This window comes from Thermobia domestica, chromosome 16 (assembly GCF_964235325.1).
Source record: "Thermobia domestica chromosome 16, izTheDome1.hap1.1, whole genome shotgun sequence".
In the NCBI taxonomy this organism is placed as follows: Eukaryota; Metazoa; Arthropoda; class Insecta; order Zygentoma; family Lepismatidae; genus Thermobia; species Thermobia domestica.
The window spans coordinates 82486680-82506893 of NC_137469.1; the positions used below are offsets into that span (position 1 = coordinate 82486680).

General features: G+C 36.6%; 1 protein-coding gene across 2 annotated transcripts in view; it reads left to right on the forward strand.

Annotated features, from left to right (window-relative positions):
* Window positions 1-1466: 1466 nt before the first annotated feature.
* The window catches only part of LOC145672774 (uncharacterized), a 112051-nt gene continuing 93303 nt past the window's right edge, over window positions 1467-20214 (forward strand). Inside the window, exons 1-2 of one of the 2 annotated variants that reach the window (XM_081741940.1) lie at window positions 1467-1551; window positions 14408-14547. In XM_081741940.1, coding sequence (XP_081598066.1) covers window positions 14481-14547 — 67 coding nt within the window. In that variant the 5' untranslated portion in view covers window positions 1467-1551; window positions 14408-14480. Of the gene's footprint in view, window positions 1552-7247; window positions 7326-14407; window positions 14548-20214 lie in introns of those variants that run through there. The other variant, XM_081741941.1, reaches the window with a different exon arrangement.

Genomic DNA, 20214 nt, shown 5'->3' on the forward strand with positions numbered 1-20214 from the left:
GCCCTGCCATGAGGGAGGGGCAAGCGGAGCGACGGCCCCGGGGGCCGAAGTAAGGGGCGAAAAATTCGGGAGGGAAAAAGAAAAGAAAAGAAGGGAAGGGAAGAAAAAAGAGAGGAATGAAACACATGTGCACATATATAAAATGAAACGAAAAAAGTAATAAAAAGTGCTCAAAATTAAAGAAAAGCAGGGTTTACTTTTTAAAATTTTCTCACCTTTCGCAGGTGGTCTGTCGATCTCACTCATATATACGGGGGTTCCGTCGTATACGCTGGCCCCAATTGCTGATTTTCCATGACACGGCACTAATCCTACTCAAGATTTCGTAAACTAAACTATTGATGTGTATGCAGTGAAAAAACCAAGACTAATATGCTTGATTTAGAATCAGAAGTGTGAGAAAGATTTTTTTTGATTTAGAATCAGAAGTTTTTAAAAAGATTTACACCGTAAATTAACTCAAAAAATATATCAGTTAATTTAAATCTTTTTAAAAACTTCTACATTAGTAACAAACAGTAACTACTGAATATAGGAAATAATAACAAATATAGTTATTGTAAATAGCAGCTAAAGTTTAGTCTAAAATATTTTTGCCTGTCTTTATTTAATGTTTTAGATAAAATTAAACGATTGTTTTTTTTTTAATATAATCTCACATTGAATATTTATTAGCAATTAGTCTCAATATTAGGTAAGACGTGCATGTGAATGGAATTGTTAAATGTGCTGCTTTCTTGCAAAAATACAGAAAAACAACCCTCCCCCCCCCGAGAAGTTCACATTCCCCCCCTCCCGGGCGAAAATGTCTGAATTCAACACTGTTCAGTTTCGTCATTGAATTCACATAGTTTGGAAATATACAGTTGTTTTACACTGTGAAGCGAAACTCACTTTTAAACTGTACCGGTAAAGAAATAGTGTAGCTAACCATCATAATGCGTATACCTAAAATGAGACTTGATTTTTAACTGTGAAAATATTTTCCTTTTATCTTTAGGTTACCAAGTCCATTATGCAAGGTAAATATTTAATTTCAATCATTTCCGGTTTGAATAGAAAGTTAATCGATTTGAAAAATTCGCTTTTCAATATCGGTTGTTGTTTTTTGCTCTGATACCTGTAGACAGACTTACATTGCCCTTCTATCAGACATCCGATACTTTTGTGCAATATAGTTTGGAAGTATAAAAGCGAACAAATTCTATACTTTTCATTTTTAATCGTGCAATAGACAGAAGATACTACAAGGAGCTATTTCCCTTCCCCGTTGCTGCCCTATACCAATACCATCCTGGAATGAAATTTGCAAATATATTAGCACCCTTATACATTTTAAATTTTAAAATCTAAAATCGGTTAAGTTTTTAAAAGCTATCATCATTTAAATAGTTTGGAAATAATAATTGTCGTTATAGCTAATTCATTCATAAAAATAAATATTTTTAATTGCTTCATAATATCGTCGGTTACTATTGTTGTTTTTCAAATTCCACGTTGTTACCTGAGATATTTTGCTGAACGATCTTTACTACATTAAGTCAATTTAAGGTAAGTCTTTGCTAAGTTTCTACTTTGTCTAGAACATAATATATTGCTTAAGGGACTTAAACATAGGAAAATTGGTAAATGTAAGTATATTTGTATATTTTAAGTTTTATGATCAGTACTGGTTTGCCTACAATGTAACATCTTCTGTAAGATGATATCGCCTGCTACATGTAAGCTGTTTGTACGATATTAAAATATATTGTAAATCCTTCCAAGCAGGAATATTGAACTCGATGAGAGTTTTAGAGCACAAAGAAAGTAATTGGCGAAGCACCTTCCTCGCGAGCGTAACGACAAGCTCAGTGATAATTTTAAAAGCTACAATAATATAGAATTTTAACGCTTCAGTTCTATTAATAACTCATAATGAATGCATAAGAGAAGCAATGAGTATTGGTGTTAATAAAAGTAGATTCTATATAATTATGCTTTTTTGGTTGAACTGGAAGTTAAAGATGTATATTCATATCTTGTGGTTTTAGGATCCAGAGCTGTTCTCCTATCAAACTAGTGCAAACAATGCACCGGAGTCCCCTAAAGAAGGGGCACCGAGCCCATTACTTAAAGCTCATATTACTTATTATTTATTACTGAATACATACATTACTGTACTATTCATATAAAGCAGTGGCGCATCGTGACTATATGAAGTGATAGCATCAAAATTGTACAGAAAGAAAAATGCATGTCTGTACAAAAGAAAAGAAAAAAACAAATATGTACATGTACAAATAACAATTTTAAAAATTATTACAGAGGTTCTTCAGCCTACGTTTGGCCAATTTCGTTCTTTCTCCCTCCCGGGCAGAATAGACTCACCCGATCTGGCTCGTGGCGTCCTGCAGTGTTGTGCAGTGGCTTCCTGGGAAGGGAATTGTTTTTCCGCGCGGAAATAAATAACGCACAAAACGGGACCATTGTTGTTAGTGTTGTGTTAAATTTGTTTCCAAGTGCGTGGGTTTCCGCTCTGTGACCAAAATGCACTTAAACGAAGCCGGTTTTGGGAAGATTATGTTGCTTCTCTTTATGACGCCCACTTTAGTGTTTCTGTCATTAGAAAACAGCGCAAGAAGAATGGTTGAAACATCAGTTTAAGTGGAATAAAAAATGTTATGTTATTAAAAAGTACAAGGACAACGAAGCTCTACCATTTGGATCACCAACGAAGTTGCCTAGGAAGCGGGAATGCACCAAGGCCACCTCACCGTGCAGAGGAAACTTCGCAAAACGGCAATGCAAGAAAATCCGCCAACACAAAGGTGTATGGATAATCGTCTTGACGTGTCTTTGGGAACTGTGAGCCGAACGTTACACCATCAACTCAAGCTGGAAAAAGTCATGAATGATCTCGGCCATCTTCTCACGGATGCCCACCAAAAGGAACGAAAATGTAACGCCTGGAATCTGTACGAACGGCATCTGACAAAACAAAGGTGGATGTACGTCGTAACGCTCGATGAAGCATGGATTTACCTTTCCGACTGCGGAAAACCGGGAGCCATCATGTACCGAGAGAAAGGCGCCAAGAACTTCAGAAGGTAAGTCTGTGTCTGTAAAGAATCCTTCCCAAAAGGGTTCATGGTCGTTACCGGCTATTGTTACCGAGGCAAACTAAAGATTCGTATGGTGGCGAAGAACTGCAAAATAAATTCGCAGTATTTTCAGGAGCAGATCATGCGGCCGATCTACGAGCATGAGATTCCAACAATGTACGGAAATGACGCCAATCTGGTGCGCATTCAGATGGACAAGGCCTCATCACATACCTCACGATCGTCCCTCGCATTCTACAGGGAGATGGAGGAGGCAAGTGGTATACAGGTAATACCTTTCAATGAAGTACCTGTTAAATCTCCAGATGCAAGCCTATGGACTATTGTGGATTTGGATTGCTGAAGCGGGCTTTGGGAAAATGGCGCGTGACAACTGTGGAAGGACTTTGGAAAGTTTTGCAAAGGGAATGGGACAAGATATATATATAGATGTTTTTAATATCTATATATATAAAAGAGAACGCACAAAATCCTTTGTCCGCTCATCACGCTAATACGGCTGAACCGATTTCTTTCATTTTTGGGGGGTTGTTAGGATTTGGACCCTAGATGGTTTTTATCATATCACTTTAATTTTCAATTACCAGTGTCTTGAGATAATTGACCAATCAGGTGTCAATACGTACAAAAAATCCTTTGTCCGCTCATCACGCTAATACGGCTGAACCGATTTCTTTCATTTTTGGGGGGTTGTTAGGATGTGGACCCTAGATGGTTTTTATCATATCACTTTAATTTTCAATTACCAGTGTCTTGAGATAATTGACCATTCAGGTGTCCATACGTACAAATCCTTTGTTATTAGTTCATCATAGGTATAAAAATAAACGTATTTATATGCAACCCGCATGACCCTGTGACTCGGCGGGTTAACATAACTGACAGGCGCTATAAATCACTTGAAAGCGAAAAAGTAAAAATTATCTAAGTAACAAAGTTTATTGCGTTCCGGGGTGACCGCAGCGAAGCGGGGTGAACGCTGCTAGTCCATTATATTGGCATTATTTGACAGTCATTTCTATCACAGTAATGTTTGAATATGATTTCAGGCATGTGGCTGGCGCGCAATAAATATTTTGGCAACAACACGTCGAATGTTGGCTTCCAAGTGCTCAATTGTTTCTGGTTTCTGTTTCGACAACGGCTTGTGGATTACGTATCTCGCCAAATGCGGTAGTTCTGTTGATTGACATAACCATTTAACCAAAAATGTGCTTCATCACTGAAAAGTTTCGGAAAGTGTTGCTATTTTTACTGCTAGCTTCTCATTTTAGATAGTGCATATTTACAACGAAGGGGGGTGCACCCCTAAACCTGGCCTCACGTCATTTCTTAATTTTGTCGTCAAGTCGGTACGGGTTAACGTTCTCGTAAGGAGCTGTTATTTCAGTAATACGTGTTTACGGTCACATAGAATACATTTAGCGGGTGTGGGTGTCGTAACACGAAATTATCTTATATAAGGGACACCGTAACAACGACAACAAATTGTATGAGGTGATTCCTCATATCACAATAAGGGAAAAAAGTCATATCAACCTCTAGGAAAAAAGTGCATAGTTTCAGAGGTAGGTGTAGGGCCGGCCAAAAGCTTGATAAGTTACATTGCAACACTACTTATTTCGAATTCGAAAAAGTGGAGTGGAAGTCCATATCAGGGTGAAGAAAATCACGTATACGCTATTCAAAACTGTCTAATATAACAATGTGCAATGGGTGCTCAAGGGACTTCCTAGTGGATATGATTAAGAGACATGTTCCAAACAGAATTCACAGATTAACAATTGTTTAAGTTGAGTCCAAAGTAGATAAAAGTAAAGTTCTGATAGCAGTGAACATGGAACGGCTCCGTAGGAAGTGGGAAATGTTAAGAACTGCCAGAACACCTAATGCAATGTTTTGTTTCATACTTATGTGTGAAACTAAAGTGTAATTTGCCATGACAAAATGCATTGTTCAAGTGTACTGTTGGCTTTCATTTCAAAAAATATCCAAAATATGCACTAAGTCAGTGACGGTAGAGTTTGTACAGCTTACGTCCACTGCGAGCAAAACACGCAGAAAACAGAACACGTAAAGCATTCGGCACAACTACAAAACCAATTTCCTTTTGAATATATTCTCTTGTTAAATTGACACAATCTTCCTTTATTACGGACCAGTTGCTTCATATACAATTTTAAAGCAGGCATTGATTTTCCTATTTTTTTAAGAATTAGTTTAATAACCATATGATAACAATAGAAACGGAGATTTCCATAAATTATTTATTGCACTCATCGTGATATACCGTAATGCCTTCACCGAGATTAGTTTTATAAAAAGAAAGCAGAAAACAACTACATTGAAAGGCACACCAAAAACTTCGCAGAAATATTGAATTCACACGTTAGCTCCCCCCCTTGTGCAAGTAATTATTCATAAATAAATATTTACTATTAAGATACTATGTGGACAAATTCCTGAAATGATATAAATTTAAGAGTCTGAAACCATCCTCCACGAAATTCTGCGTACACCACTGATATAATTAATGACTTCAAAGAAAAATAGCATGTGAGATCTCTAGAAGATAGATTCAGTATAATTTTTAGGTAGAGAATACTATTCATTTTTACCTGGTACTTTAGTATAGTTCCAGTTAGAACCCCTTTTCATGATACACAATAGTTTATTGTAACAACGTTCAAAAATCGATTTGTCTTAATTATGATTGAATAAACTCGTTCATAAGGTAATTTTGTTTAAGTGTAATGATATTGCCTAGTATTTTCGTATTGTTATTAATTGTTTTGTATCTTGCTTATTGAACAATTTCCAGTTTAACCTACCGGATGCTTTAAAAATGATGACCAAGGAGATAACCATTTTGTAGGGAACTTTCAAAGAAGCAAAAAAAAAAGTCTAATAGCCATAGGGAGAAAAATTCTTCCATCCAAAGTTATATGTTGCCGAAAATGACACAAATTAACCTTTAAATCTAAATAGCTCGAGAACTATAGTACCGATAGCATCTTTGCGGATCCCAAACGTTTCAGATATCCTCTGATCTTATTGACCGATACAGATAGGACATCACGACTCATGACTTACATATAACACAAAGTAAACTCTACGTGATGTCGGCGCTCGTAGCCGAGCGTGCTAGCATAACATGCTAGTAATGGAAAACGTTTTTGGCGTGTGTTCAAACCCGGCTCTAGGATTTTTTTTTTATTTTTAAAATTTTTATAACACCTCTTTCCTTAAAATAAGATTGAAAATAATACTCAAAAAAGTGATTCAACGATTATTTTTTTAAAATTTCCATAACACTTTTTTCATTAAAATAAGGTTGCAGTTTTACTATGCAGATCCATAGTAAAAATAGCAGTAGAAATAGTAATAGTAGTAGTAGTAGTAGTAGTAGTAACGGGCTAAAAGCCCCACAAGGGTTGGTTGGATTCTCTTCTCAACACCAAATAGGCAAATTAAAAACTCGCCCAAATTTTTCTGTACACTTTACATGACAACTTAAAACAGATGAACGGGTCGGACAGATGGACAGATAGAGCGTTCACCTCTGGTGGTTAGGGTCCTGGGTTCGATCCCAGCCCACGCCAAGTGAACTTTGTGGTGGACAAACACCGTGTGCGTGGTTTTTCTCGGGGTTCTCCCGTTTCCTCCCACTTTCTTCATTCCACCATTTCATTCATTACTCATCATCACCGTCTCCTTTAGCCTAACCGGCGTAATCAAGGGACGTAAAACTCAAAGATTTCATTTTTAAAAAAACAGATGGCTAGGGTAGCGCGCGAAAACTATACAGGGTAGCGCGCGAATGCTTAAACGTTTGGGATCGGTAAAAATGCGGACCAATCGTAATGGAATCAAAAAATTACACTGAAACTTGTATATATTTTATATAAATACTCATATTTAAGAATCCTGCGGTAACGGCGCAGTGAATTGAAATATTAAAAAAGTTGAAGTACGATTAGGTATTTTTAAGTACTAATTAGTATAAACAATAATATTTATGTAGATGTCAATTAAAAGCCATTAATTTCTCTTCTAGTATTCGAAAATTACTAACGTCACGTACACTTTTCATGTAATAGCCAATTTTATTTTCAGCAGTTTATGCAACGACGCTCAACATATTTTATATTACGAAAGAATGTAGTCATAGTACTCAGAAAATTTTCTGTAATTCAGAAAATGAATCCTCTACCATATCTGGTAAGTATATTGATGAATACGTATTATACGCCTTTTGTTGATAATTCACCGAACCGATGTTTGGGCGATCAGAAAATGCAATTACACCTATCGCCATAAAGATTTCGAGTGAAAAATAGTTAACGACGTAAGATAGAAATATAATTTTATGTAGTTCTTTCAGTTCCTCAGTACCGAGCTATCTAAGTAGTATTATCTCTCCTTCACATGCTTCCACGTAACTAGTGACTTTTGCATTGTAATGTATAAAATGGTATAACTTCTAATTTGTTTAACCTAAAGGGGTCGGAGATTTTCATTTTAAAGAGAATGCTTGGGGAATTTGAGTTAAGGGTACAAAATTTAAAGGACCAACTACTACAGGCCCGATTATAGGACTAATGGAATACGTAAGACTTTATATAGTTTTATTATTTCTGATCTTATTCCTGAGGTACAGTTAACCCTGCAAATAAACACTGATGTCCACAGGACTCCGACTACATTTTAAATTTATATTGTGAATTAATTATATGAGACTGTTGCTCTAGATTTAAAGTTAGTTCAATTCCCAGTCTTAGCTTCCAAAAGCATTATTCATGATTTGTGTACGTGCTAATGGTTTGAAATCTATGCTATATTGTTGCGAGCAACATGTCTGCTAACGTAAACAATTCGGTTTAATTGGAACAAAGCGTCGAAGATAGGCCTACGATAGAAATTCTCATAACTGGGATCGGAGACTACGGTACCATCCTAGGTTAATATGTATTCCAATCAATAGTTCTGTTAATTAGTTTCAAAAATCGTTTGTAAAATCGTTTAAGTAATTCGGAGTTTGCAAGACTACAGCGTGTAATTTGAATACCAAAAATAGGGTCTAAGTGTTGATTGTAGGGTTAAATATATCTTTCTACCTAACTCGAAATTTAAATATCCTAGTTTTCTATATTAGATATTTTGTATGGGTAGTTATTTAAAGCTCAATCATTAGGCACATAGGTTGGAAAAGAACGTTACCAACACAGTGTGGACTAAAAGTACGTGCCTTTAACCATAGTTCAAAAGTAATAATGATAGATTAATATAATTAAGCCTGGATTAACTTTAGACTTTAAGATTTAACTGTGCTAACTTTCAAGCATCCAACTGGGGTTGTTTCCCATGTATTTACCTTTGAAAGAAAATGCTTCTTTATATACTGACCTGAAAATGAGTTTCACCAGAGGTGCCTAAAACATTTTATCTACATGTGAAACAGGTATCGATATTCATTACTAGTTAAAATATAATTGTAGGAACTGTCTTCCCTTATTGCTGTGCTGCGCGGGGGTGATATTTCATTTGTGCACCAACTTCAGAAAACATTGCTCCTGTTGAAGCTCTGGTCCTGGATGACTGAAGAATAACCGTTGACAATCTCTGTAGCCTTACAGGATACTCTCATTGGATCGTGAAAAGAATTTTGACATATTATTTGAAAGTTGTTAAAATGGTTTAAATTAGGTCTCTCGACAACTGGATGAAGAGAAGATAGTCTATCGGATAAGAAGAAAACTTTTTACAAGATAAGAAAATCAAAGTCGTCCTTCATTCATTCTGCTTCCAAGAACTGTCTCCCAGTGACCTCTGCCCTCTTTCAAAACAAAAGAATTTATTGCAAAGCAGACGCTTTCAGTCCGGAAGAGTCCTTGAAAGTAATGTTTTCTAGTTTTTAAATACCACAAAATGAATTCACATAAACTTTTGAATGGTAGATATGTAACGGACCTCTTTGGTATCCGTACCAGTTCTGCAATTCATGGCGATTTTTCTCCTTAACTTTAGCGAACCATAGTCATGACAACTCCACAAAATATAACCTTAACGTTTCACATATTTTATTTTCCATTTATTGTCAATTTAAAATGCACGTCTTGTGTCAAATTGTTTAGTATTCTTTTGTTGCATTTCCTTGTTAATGATTGCAATTATACTAAAAATGTTTAATCTTTTGACAATTTAAGTATTCCTTATGGCAATAAACTTTACATAAAACGACACACGTATAGATAAGAATTAATTTTCTTTCAAGATACTCCGTAAATATAAGCTTATAAAGAGTACTATGAAAATATATTTCTAGTGTTGAAAAAGATTTAATTCTCCGAACGTGAGACGATACAAAGTTATCGATAAAACGATACAAACGATAAAACATTACAGGGCTTGTGTATAGCCCGCTCCCCCCAGTTCATTGTCACCGTAACTGGAAGGGTCACTACTACTACTACTACTACTACTACTACCGCTACTGCTACTACTACTACTACTACAGCTACTACTACTATTGCTACTACTGCTACTATTTACAGGATGTCTACTGGAATACCAGAAAGTAAATTCATGACTTTTTCATGACTTTTCATGACCTTTTTGTTCAAATTTTCATGACCATGGCGATAAAAATTTACCATTAGTAATAATAAACCCCTACCATCAGTGGTGCATCGGAATTATGCGGGTTGCTAGTCTTAAATATCACTTATTGTGAATCTTAAGGAAAGAATCTAAAATTCTGCCGCCTTGTGCTCGAGCACAGAATAGCACTTACCTAAATACGGGCCTGCTCTTACCAGTGAATCACTCTATACTGTATTTGAAGTTTTAATTCTGAGTATAATTATCCATCTAGCAGAAATTTGTCTGAAATTAAGCACTCAGAGAACTGCCCAAAGACAAAACAAATTATAAAAGAAATTCGTTTTAAAAAAAATAGATCATCAAATTTAAAATCTGCAAACTCAAACGAATATTATTTGCATAAGTCTAAAGGCCCAAAAATACACAATTTACATTTCTTAGAAGTAAAGAAATAGCAGATCAGAAAGTTGGACAGTAAAAAGTTGTTACTATATTACAGAGACTAGAAGATGAAATGGGGAACAGCTAGGAAGACAGTAAAGTACCAGTTAGCCAGCACTAACTGGTGGGGGAAATTCTCACAATTACTGACCTGATACAACTGTTTCAGTACATGCAGTATGAGGTATAAAAGTATGAAGTATAAAAATATACTCTGAGATTTCAGATTTTCATGACCAGTTGGGTAAATAAAGGACTTTTTCATGGCTTTCATGACCACTAAGCAAAATGTAGGACTTTTTCATGACTTTCATGACCAGTAGACACCCTGTACTACTACTGCTTATATCAGGAACAGAACCCAACCAACCACCACTCCTCCTCCTCCTACTACTACTACTAACGCTACTATTATTACTACTACTACTACTACCGCTACTTATACTAAAGCATCCTTACCATAAGATTTACATCTTATATTTTTATAACATGCGATTCCGATTCATTATGAACTAATATGAATCGGTAGAATCAATATGATTCGTTTAAAATCACTGGGGGGAGCGGGCTATACTTAATTCCATTACAGTTCATTACAAATAGCGAACTTATTTAATTTGTCTTGAATAATGTGTACCTATACAAATATGTATCTCAAAATAAGCTTAATCTTAAAGCCTATTAGTCACTAATGCAACGTCTTCTGATACGACCCGCTCGGGGAGTAATGCTGCCTGAAGTACGTTTCTTCGCGCGCTACTCTAGCCAGCTGTTTTACGTGCTATCCTAGTCAGTTGTTTTAAGTTGGTCATAAAATTTACATCATGGGGGATCAGGGTGGAACAAAACGAGCCCTGCGGAGCTTCTAACCCGTTCCTACTACTATTTCTACTACTTGTCTGCACGAAAGTAAGTAAATCACTTTTTTGAGTATTATTTTCATCCTATTTTAATAAAAAAGTGTTATGAAAATTTAAAAGCAAATAAAACTTTCCTTGGGCCTTGTTTGAACCCATGCAAAAGCGATTTCCATTACCAGCACGTAGTGCTAGCACGCTAGGCCATGAGGGGCGGGGCCAGCAAGCGTTTGATTTTTACTATATGAATGCTACGTGACAAGAAATGGATAATGCCAACCAATCAGAACCGTGTATTTCGTTCATACTTCCGGAAGCATTACTCTCCCGAGCTAGTCCTCCTCTATTAACCTAAACTATGCATTGAAATTTTTTTTAACATATATAAAATTGATAAATAAACAGTTGTTTTGTCACTGGAATCTATATTTATCATTACAATACGCTGAAAGTTGATTACGTGCAGCAGAAGAGCATATATGTATTCAGATATCAGTAAGATATTGCATTTCGACTCATTGATGTTAATATAATAAAGAACTATGAATATGAGATATAGTCCGAAATTATATAGTTACATATCAAATGAGCTCTATACTCAATCTTCATGAAGTAATTGAAATGGTGCACTAGATAAATGTTGTGCGAAGTATCTTTTACTAAAAGTCGGAAGAATATGTCTCGTTGGATACTCTGTTGTAACTGTTTGTTAAATATATCGACGCTTGTTATTATCATTTGAGATCCGTGATGTATGCTTACTGTTTTGTATGGCTTGTGCTATGAATAAAAGATTCGCCTTATAATGACAATACTAATTAAGAATTTTGGTGTATTTATTTCGTTAATAATTTGGAGAACGTTATCTTTTATCAGCCGTTATTTCATCTTGCTAGTGGGAACTCAATCGTACATGTCTCAATCTGCGTTCTAAGAGAAGTCAGAAAACTCTCTACGTACCAAGAGCTAAAACAGATTCACACTGGTCCAATGCTATCGGCGTGCTAATTAATATCTCCAAAAGCGACTTCTGTGTGGTATTTGTAGTCTAAGGACGTTGACATCATGATAGTACTCTTCTATCCGGCGGTGTAGCCAAGGAGGCGACTTATAAAAATGATGACAAATGACGAAGGACATAAATTAGGTCATAGAAGACCTGATGACACCTTATGTGAGCGCCGACGAAAAGGTGAAACAAAATGAATGCTCAAAGCTAGAAGACATTGAAAGTGTAACTATAGGACCAAAACATATAAAATAGAAGGTGGTAGGGACAAGAAGCCAAACGAATGAAAAAGACAATACAAATTGTTCAAATGATTCTGTTGTTGGACCCGGTGGTACAAACTTAAATGATAACAGTGGAAATGTGGACGCTGTTAACATGAGAAATTATGTGTTGAGTCAACTAACAGTGCAAGTGCCTAAGAATTTGGAAAAGGACAAAACATAAAACCGACCGAAAGAATTCTTACCGGTAATTGGCGATCCAGTCTTATTGATGATATTGTACAGATAATAAAGGAAGATTGGAGAAGAAAAATCCAGAAATAAATAAATGTGATGGACGACAAAATCGAAGTGATAGAAACTGAATCGCAATGACAGAAGTAAGAAGTAAATGAAGTCAAAACGATGGTTGTCACAGTAAATGAGAAGGCGGAAGAGTTATACAAGACTGTTAATATTGTAAATACTCAAAACAAGGATACGTTAAAGAAATTTATGGTAATACAGGAAAACTTAAATTGCAGGTATAAAGATATCGAGAGTAAGTAAACTCAACTTACACAAGTTGATGGACTGCGTGGTAAGGAGGATTCTAATGATATTGTTGTATTCATGAATAATTTAACTCTTGTAACTCATTCCTTTTCATGTCTTTTCTTTTAATGTGGAGTTAATATACCAATATTCACTTCCAATCTCCGACAACGGTTACCACGACTATAGCGACTATTGTAAGTTCAGCAAGAATCACTTCTAGATAAAGTTTGACCAATGACTTGTTGCAACCGGGTATGAAACCGTTGGAATATTGCTCATGGTTATATGCAAATACCTCTCGATGTAAACCAGCTGCAATAACGAATTAAGTGCTAAATTTACCTTCAGCGATGCCGGAAATTTTGTTCACGAGACCGAATGTAAAGAAATCCACTGTGCCATCGACTGATGATTGTGCATAAAACCACGAGATAACCGTTAATTCCCACTTTACAGTGATGATTTGGACCCCATGAAAGGCACACTATTCACTAGATACGCGAACATTTTACACATGCCGGAGGAGAAGAAGCTGAAATTACTGTCTCAGTGTTTAACCAGGTCTGTAAATGGAAGGTAGCGAACAACATCCATAACTACGAAGATTTTGAAAGACACTTCCCAGCACAGTACATACCGTCACAGCTCGAACATACCCAGAAAGGACAACTTCTGAGCATTCGTTACGATAAGGCAGAGGATGTGACAACATTTGAAATTCGCATGGAATCTCGTAGAACGTTACCATAGCATTGCCTAACAGTGTACCGAGTGGGAGATAATTGACCTGCCTCCCTCCAGAATATTTAACGCTCTTGAGAGTGGTACCGGCTCTACGGTAGAATACCTACTGTTGAGACTGGCAAATATCATTTCTGGGGAAATATAAAATCCTCTGAACCAAAAAACATATGCTCGGTTAGCTCCTATAGACCATAATCCTAGATCATTTGATTCTCCTACCCAGAATGGGAACGGGCAAAACTTATATCGTGGTAATACATCCAGACACGACGGTCAATGAAATTTCAACTCGTATCAAGGAGAAAGAAGAGTGAGATCAAACGTATGAAACATGTAATCGTAATGCATGTGCATTGGCTTTCACCAGACGGAATGTATTTAGCCATACGTCCGAGAATGGCAAAGTGATGCACTCTGGAAACAGTTCCGGCAAGCTTCAGTAGAAAGAGGTGAATGTTACGCCGAGAAGAAGAAATCTTCCGAACATAATGATATCTCCAATGTACATTTAGTATTTCAAGAAGACTTAGAAATCATGTCGGTGAACGAAACACAGAAGGAGCAGAAAATCCTGAGACCAGAGAACAATGACAACATTCTATCACTCGTCTATTCGGTAACATAGCAAAGGAGGCGACTTATAAATACACAGACTGCGATTTTATGTGGAGGTGCACGAAGATGACGTTAAAAGTGACGGAAAAGTCTCACTCAAACGTTGAAGATTATCGGAAAATCGAACTATACGTTTGGTTTGCATCTCGTATTATTCACCTAAAATTTATCTGAAATAATATTTTATTTGTTTCATAATAAACTTTGTATTTTTAAGGAAAAATGCTGTACAATGATATTTATATACACAATTCTTCTTTTGTTTCTCCGTAGGTTTCACTTTTGTACTGTGTAATATTGAAGGATATCAAGATTACCGTTTAAGATGTTGAAGTAATATCCAAACATGTCAGAGATGTATACTCATCAGAGGCAAAGGCAGAGTATGGTTAGAAGCATCTGGAGAGCTTTAGGTCAATATATTAGTGAGATATAATCACTTTTACATATGATGTCTTCTAGAAATATTAATGCATGTTAAGTGTGGATGTGTTATTTTTCTCGTTAGTTAAAAATGAAATGAAATCTTTCGGTTTAACGTCCCACGATTATGCCCTTTAGGCTAGGAAACACGATGACTAACGAGGAAGGTCCATAAACCGTGAGAGTTGAATTTTGATGAAACTTTGTGACAAGATTCAGCTCAAGTTGCTAAGTAACGTAGTAATAGTCACTCGATGCGCAAATGCTTCGTTGAGCTGCTACACCGACGCCATCTTGAATTCCAATAGGGAATGTCCAAGAATACCCTTTTGGCATAAAAATGAAAAAGCTTTTGGTAGATCTGACTTCAACATTGTAAACCGGGATAGTGCATCTATATGTGGGAGTACTTCCAGTGCATGATCGCCATCTTGAAAGGCGCCATATTGAATCCCGGTCAAATATGATAAATAGCAAGGGGGTCATGTGGGGTATCAAATAGCATTGGAAGTTACTCCTGAATCCATTTCCGTAACCAATGTTTACATATCTGTTTTCAGTTCAGAGTTAGGAGCTCTCTCACCTCCAGGAACATATAAAAACTGTTCGAGATAGATTTGTGTTATGAAACATGGTCGTGCGAGTAAATGCAGGGTTTTAACTAATGCAGTAGTAGTCATTGATCCACAAGAGCCACTATACCAATAAGATCTTGAGCCTAGTGAGAGAAATCATTAATTAAATTGAAATGTCTGTAGTGAAAAATGGAATAGCAGCACTGTAATAAAGTATACCTATTTCAAAGTATGATGGAATAGACTGGTGGTCGATGAAACACTTGTTTAATATTGCTGAAGAGCAGAGAATACCAAAGGGATTGTTCAGATATATATATATTAGAAAATCCACTATAATCAGTAGGTCCAGGTCTCCCTTAGCCTAGCGGGCATAAGTGTGGGACGTTTAACTGAATCAAACCCAAAATCTATTTTAGGCAATTTTACATGGTCCATTATATTGTGTTTCCTTCTCCAATCTGAAACCTTACGCAAATTCCCTCATTGTTGCAGAAAACTTCGTTCCTTTCCAATACTCATATTTGACAACCTATAATTTACCGTGCATATTACGAAGTTAAAATTCCTTAATGCATTTATTGTCAGTTTGTCTAAATAAAATCGATTTATCGCTGACGCATGAACAATGAAGGGAATTTAAATTATCAGTTCACAGCCTATTCTTAGAATATACACCTGAAAACTTAGAATTCACTTTTTCTTGTATCTGTTCTGCTATTAGTGATAAGATAATGCATACACACCTGCTAACAAGAGTGGCAATAAAGCTTGTTACAAGATTCAATATCAAGTTGCAATCCATAAAAAGATCCTCTTCTTGCTTTTTCCTTCAATATTAAATAATTAAACATCTGCATCTTTCCACCTTTAACGATAAAACACAAGCTTATAATAAGAACAAGACTAGTTTTCATATAAAAACTGTGAAAAATAACTAATTGTAGCAGGTGTTTCGAGGATTTATTTATTATTTAAATCACGTACTTGACAACTCAAGAAATTCATTTTGGGATTTGTTTATTCATGTGCTTTAACACTCACAGTGATATATATATATATGGCTCTTTTTTGGGTTTGAAATACTCCATGGGAATGTGCTGAATTTCCCCAATATTGTACTCCGTACTATTAAAAACTAACAAAGTGGACTTATTAGTTCTCTTGACTTTAGACTATTGTTTAGGGTATTAAGACATAGCACGCAGGATTTAGAGAGTTTTCCTACAGGCAATAATTGCAACATGGGTGTGCAGTGCGGTAAATGGTGTCTGTCTCCGAATGACAAACGGTAGTAGCAGGCCCGTAGCCATCCCGAAAATGCAGGGGGGGCCGGTGGAAGTTAGGGGGGCCCGATCCAAAAATATTAGTTCATTCCATATTATAGTTCATTTGCAAACCTGCCGTGAAAATTTTAGAGAGGGCCAGTAAAAATTTAGGGGGGCGGCCTCCCCTAGACACCCCCTGGATACGGGCCTGGGTAGTAGTACAGCAATTTTGGTGCGGGCAGGCGTCTGACGTTTGGTACGAACGTATTTGTTGGTCCAGTGAAACATTCGTTCGTTCCGTGCATAAAATGCGAACGATTAATCCAATAAACGTAGTCAACATTTTAAATCCAGCAGTGGTGGAAAAGTATAGTGTCGTGAGTGAGAATGGGATAGAAGATAAGACATTTGCAGGTACATTGCTTGCAATGATAACAAGCAAATATGGTGGTAACATTTCTCTAACAGTGAGTGACACATTAGATGTAGACACTGACACAGAGAGTGAGCGTGAAGATTCGACAAACGAAATGGATTTGGAACAGATAACTAGTCCATCAATGAGTGAAAGTGAGCCTTCTACGAGCTAGTATGAGATGTCATCTCCAAGCCGGACAAAATCTGCACGTGTAACAGAAGCTGTCGTTTAAAAATACGAACAAATTCAGGAGCATGTTGCATTGTTGAAAAAGAATGGGAAACGTAACACTGTTGCAGCTGCAGCGAAGAATTCAAATGCAATATGGCGTTTGTGTATAAGGCTTTGAAATTTCGTAACAAACCTCCTCGCTCTCATGTCATGTCACTACTAAAATACGAGGTACTAAAAACATTCAAAATTTATCGCACTAAAGGACTTACGGTACATGATTATCATTTAAAAGCGTGGATGTTGCTGACAGCGAGGAAATTGAACTATCCATTCCGTGCTTCTCGTGGTTTCATTAACAAATTTAAAAAAGAGCACAGGATTCGCTCACGAAGGATTACTCAATTTGTAACGAAGAAATATGTTGAAAACGAAGGTGAATTACTTGATAATGCCCAAAATTTTGTGATTAAAATTAATAAAATAATACATGAGAAACCGTACAACAGTGAATGCATCTTTAATATTGATCAGTCTAGGTTCGAGTACGAAATGATCTCTGGTAGAACTCTGTCAGAAATAGGTGAGAAACATACCACAGCAGTCGTTCAGTCTTTGGCCTCAGTGTCCCACGCATATACCATCCAAATTCACATTTTCCCAGTACGGCTAGGCATATATATATATATATATATATATATATATATATATATATATATATATATATATATATATACTGTATATGTTTCCAGGAGCCTAAGGGCGTGTTGGGACCCAAAGTGAAACAAAAGTTAGATAGAAAGACACCTTTCAACATTGTTATTGATGCGAGCAAATCAGGCAAACTCACTCGCGAACACGTCAAACGGTGGCTAAAAGACGTGTTTATTCCTAACGTGAAAGAGGATTCCCTGCTGTTGCTTGACTCGTGGAGTGGACAGACGAGTGAAGACGTGCGAGAATCGTTACATGAGAAAAAGATTCGTGTTGAAGTTATACCCCCAAAGACCACCAAATTTATTCATCCTCTTGATGTATACTTTTTTCGGCAATATTAACTGGTAATTCGGAAACTTGAGGATTATTTTTGACATAAATTCATTGTTTCTGGTACAGCGAACAAGTTATATGACAGAATTTTCATAACGAAAATGCATTCTGCTGTGTATCATCAATTTTGTGCGCCAGTCGTAAAGGACATGCTTGCATATGCATGGCAAAAATGTGGGTACGTCACCAGAGCAGTAGTTGGTTCATTTACAAATACTCTGGAGACTATGTTGCAAGTAGAAAATAGTGTCTGTGGTTATGAAGATTGTGACGAAAGTTCATTTGTTAAGTGTTTGTACTGCTCCATGATGCTGTGTGCTAATCACTTCGTTATGGATCTCCATCATCACAACTGAAGAGCAAAAGGTCAGTAGGTTAATATCTGCTTATGTGCACCAGTTTATATTATTTTTGTGATAATTTATCTATTAATTTGTAATAACTTCAACACATATCCTTGTAAAATCATATGTGCCGTTGCACCTAACTTATATTACAACATTTAAGTGCTTATAATTTGTTACAGTGTTGCTATTCCATTTTTCACTAGAGGCATTTCAATTTAACTAATGATTTCTCTCACTAGGCTCAAGATCTTATTGATACAGTGACTATTGTAGATCAAGTGACTACTACCCTGCAGGCATTAGTTAAAACCCTGCAATTGCTCGCATGACCGTGTTCCATAACACAAATTTAACTTGCACAGTGTTTATATGTTCTTGTGAGTAAGAGAGCTCTTAACTCTGAAATGAAAACAGATATGTAAACATTGGTTACGGAAATGGATTCAGGAGTAACTTCCAATGCTATTTGATACCCCACATGACCCCCTTGCTATTTATCATATTTGACCGGGATTCAATATGGCGCCTTTCAAGATGGCGATCATGCACTGGAAGTACTCCCACATATAGATGCACTATCCCGGTTTACAATGTTGAAGTCAGATCTACCAAAAGCTTTTTCATTTTTATGCCAAAAGGGTATTCTTGGACATTTCCTATTGGATTTCAAGATGGCGTCGGTGTAGCAGCTCAACGAAGCATTTGCGCATCGAGTGACTATTACTACGTTACTTAGCATCTCGAACTGAGTCTTGTCACTAATTTTCATCAAAATTCAACTCTCACGGTTTATGGACCTTCCTCGTTAAGTCAAGTGAATGATGGAAGAATTGATGAAATAAAAAATGGGAGGTTTTATTTATTATCTAGACTATTTAGGTTGGTGCGAATAGAATATTTGCCCAAAGTCATTTCCAAGGCAAGAAAAATGGAAACTACGATATATGATATAGTCGGAGTCTGCAACCACACGTTTTTGCAATCGCTCAACCAAAAATTGAATTGCGTGGAGAAAGAACTCTGGAGTCTATAATGAAATGAAGTTCATAACTGAACAATGTACAGCCAGTCTATCAGGGAAGGCTTTCCCTGCTAAGAAATGCTTGAAATGCCATAAGAAATGGTAGTCGGTGAGTCGGTGAAAGGGACATCAGGAGAATACAGTAGTTGAGGAAAAGTTAGATGTTGCAACTAATTGCAGTTCGCAGCGTAATTTCAGTGATATTTTCGCGTGCATTGTCGTGCAACGTGACTACACCTGTTGAAATTTCTGGATCTTGTGGGTAAAATTGCGGTCTATTTCATGGCGTTCGGTACTGTAATGATCCATGGTGATGGTTTCGCATTGATGAAAGACATGATGAATCTATCCCACCGTAGATCAACAACCATGCAACAACATTTTCTAGAAGTTTAGAAACCGTTCCGAACTTTGATCAGTTTCTATGCGTTAAGAAACTGTTCTGACTACTTATCGTGACATATCAGTTTTTCATCTGAAGTAATAACCCGTCGCAGGAAACTGTCCAGTTATTCCTTACATTCAGAGAAATGCAAACCTCCAGGCAAAAATTGTGGTTGACCGGAGTCAACTCATTTGGCACCCATCTATTTACCTGAAGTAATAGCCTGATGCAGGAAACAGAACTGCAAACCTCCAGACAAAGATTGTTGTTGGCCGGAGTTAACTCATTTGACACCCATCTATTCACCTAAAGTAATAACCTGATGCAGGAAACATTCCTAATTATTCCTTATTTTTAGAGAACCGGAAACCTCCAGACAAAGATTCTTGTTGGCCAGAGTCAACTCATTTGGCACCTATCTA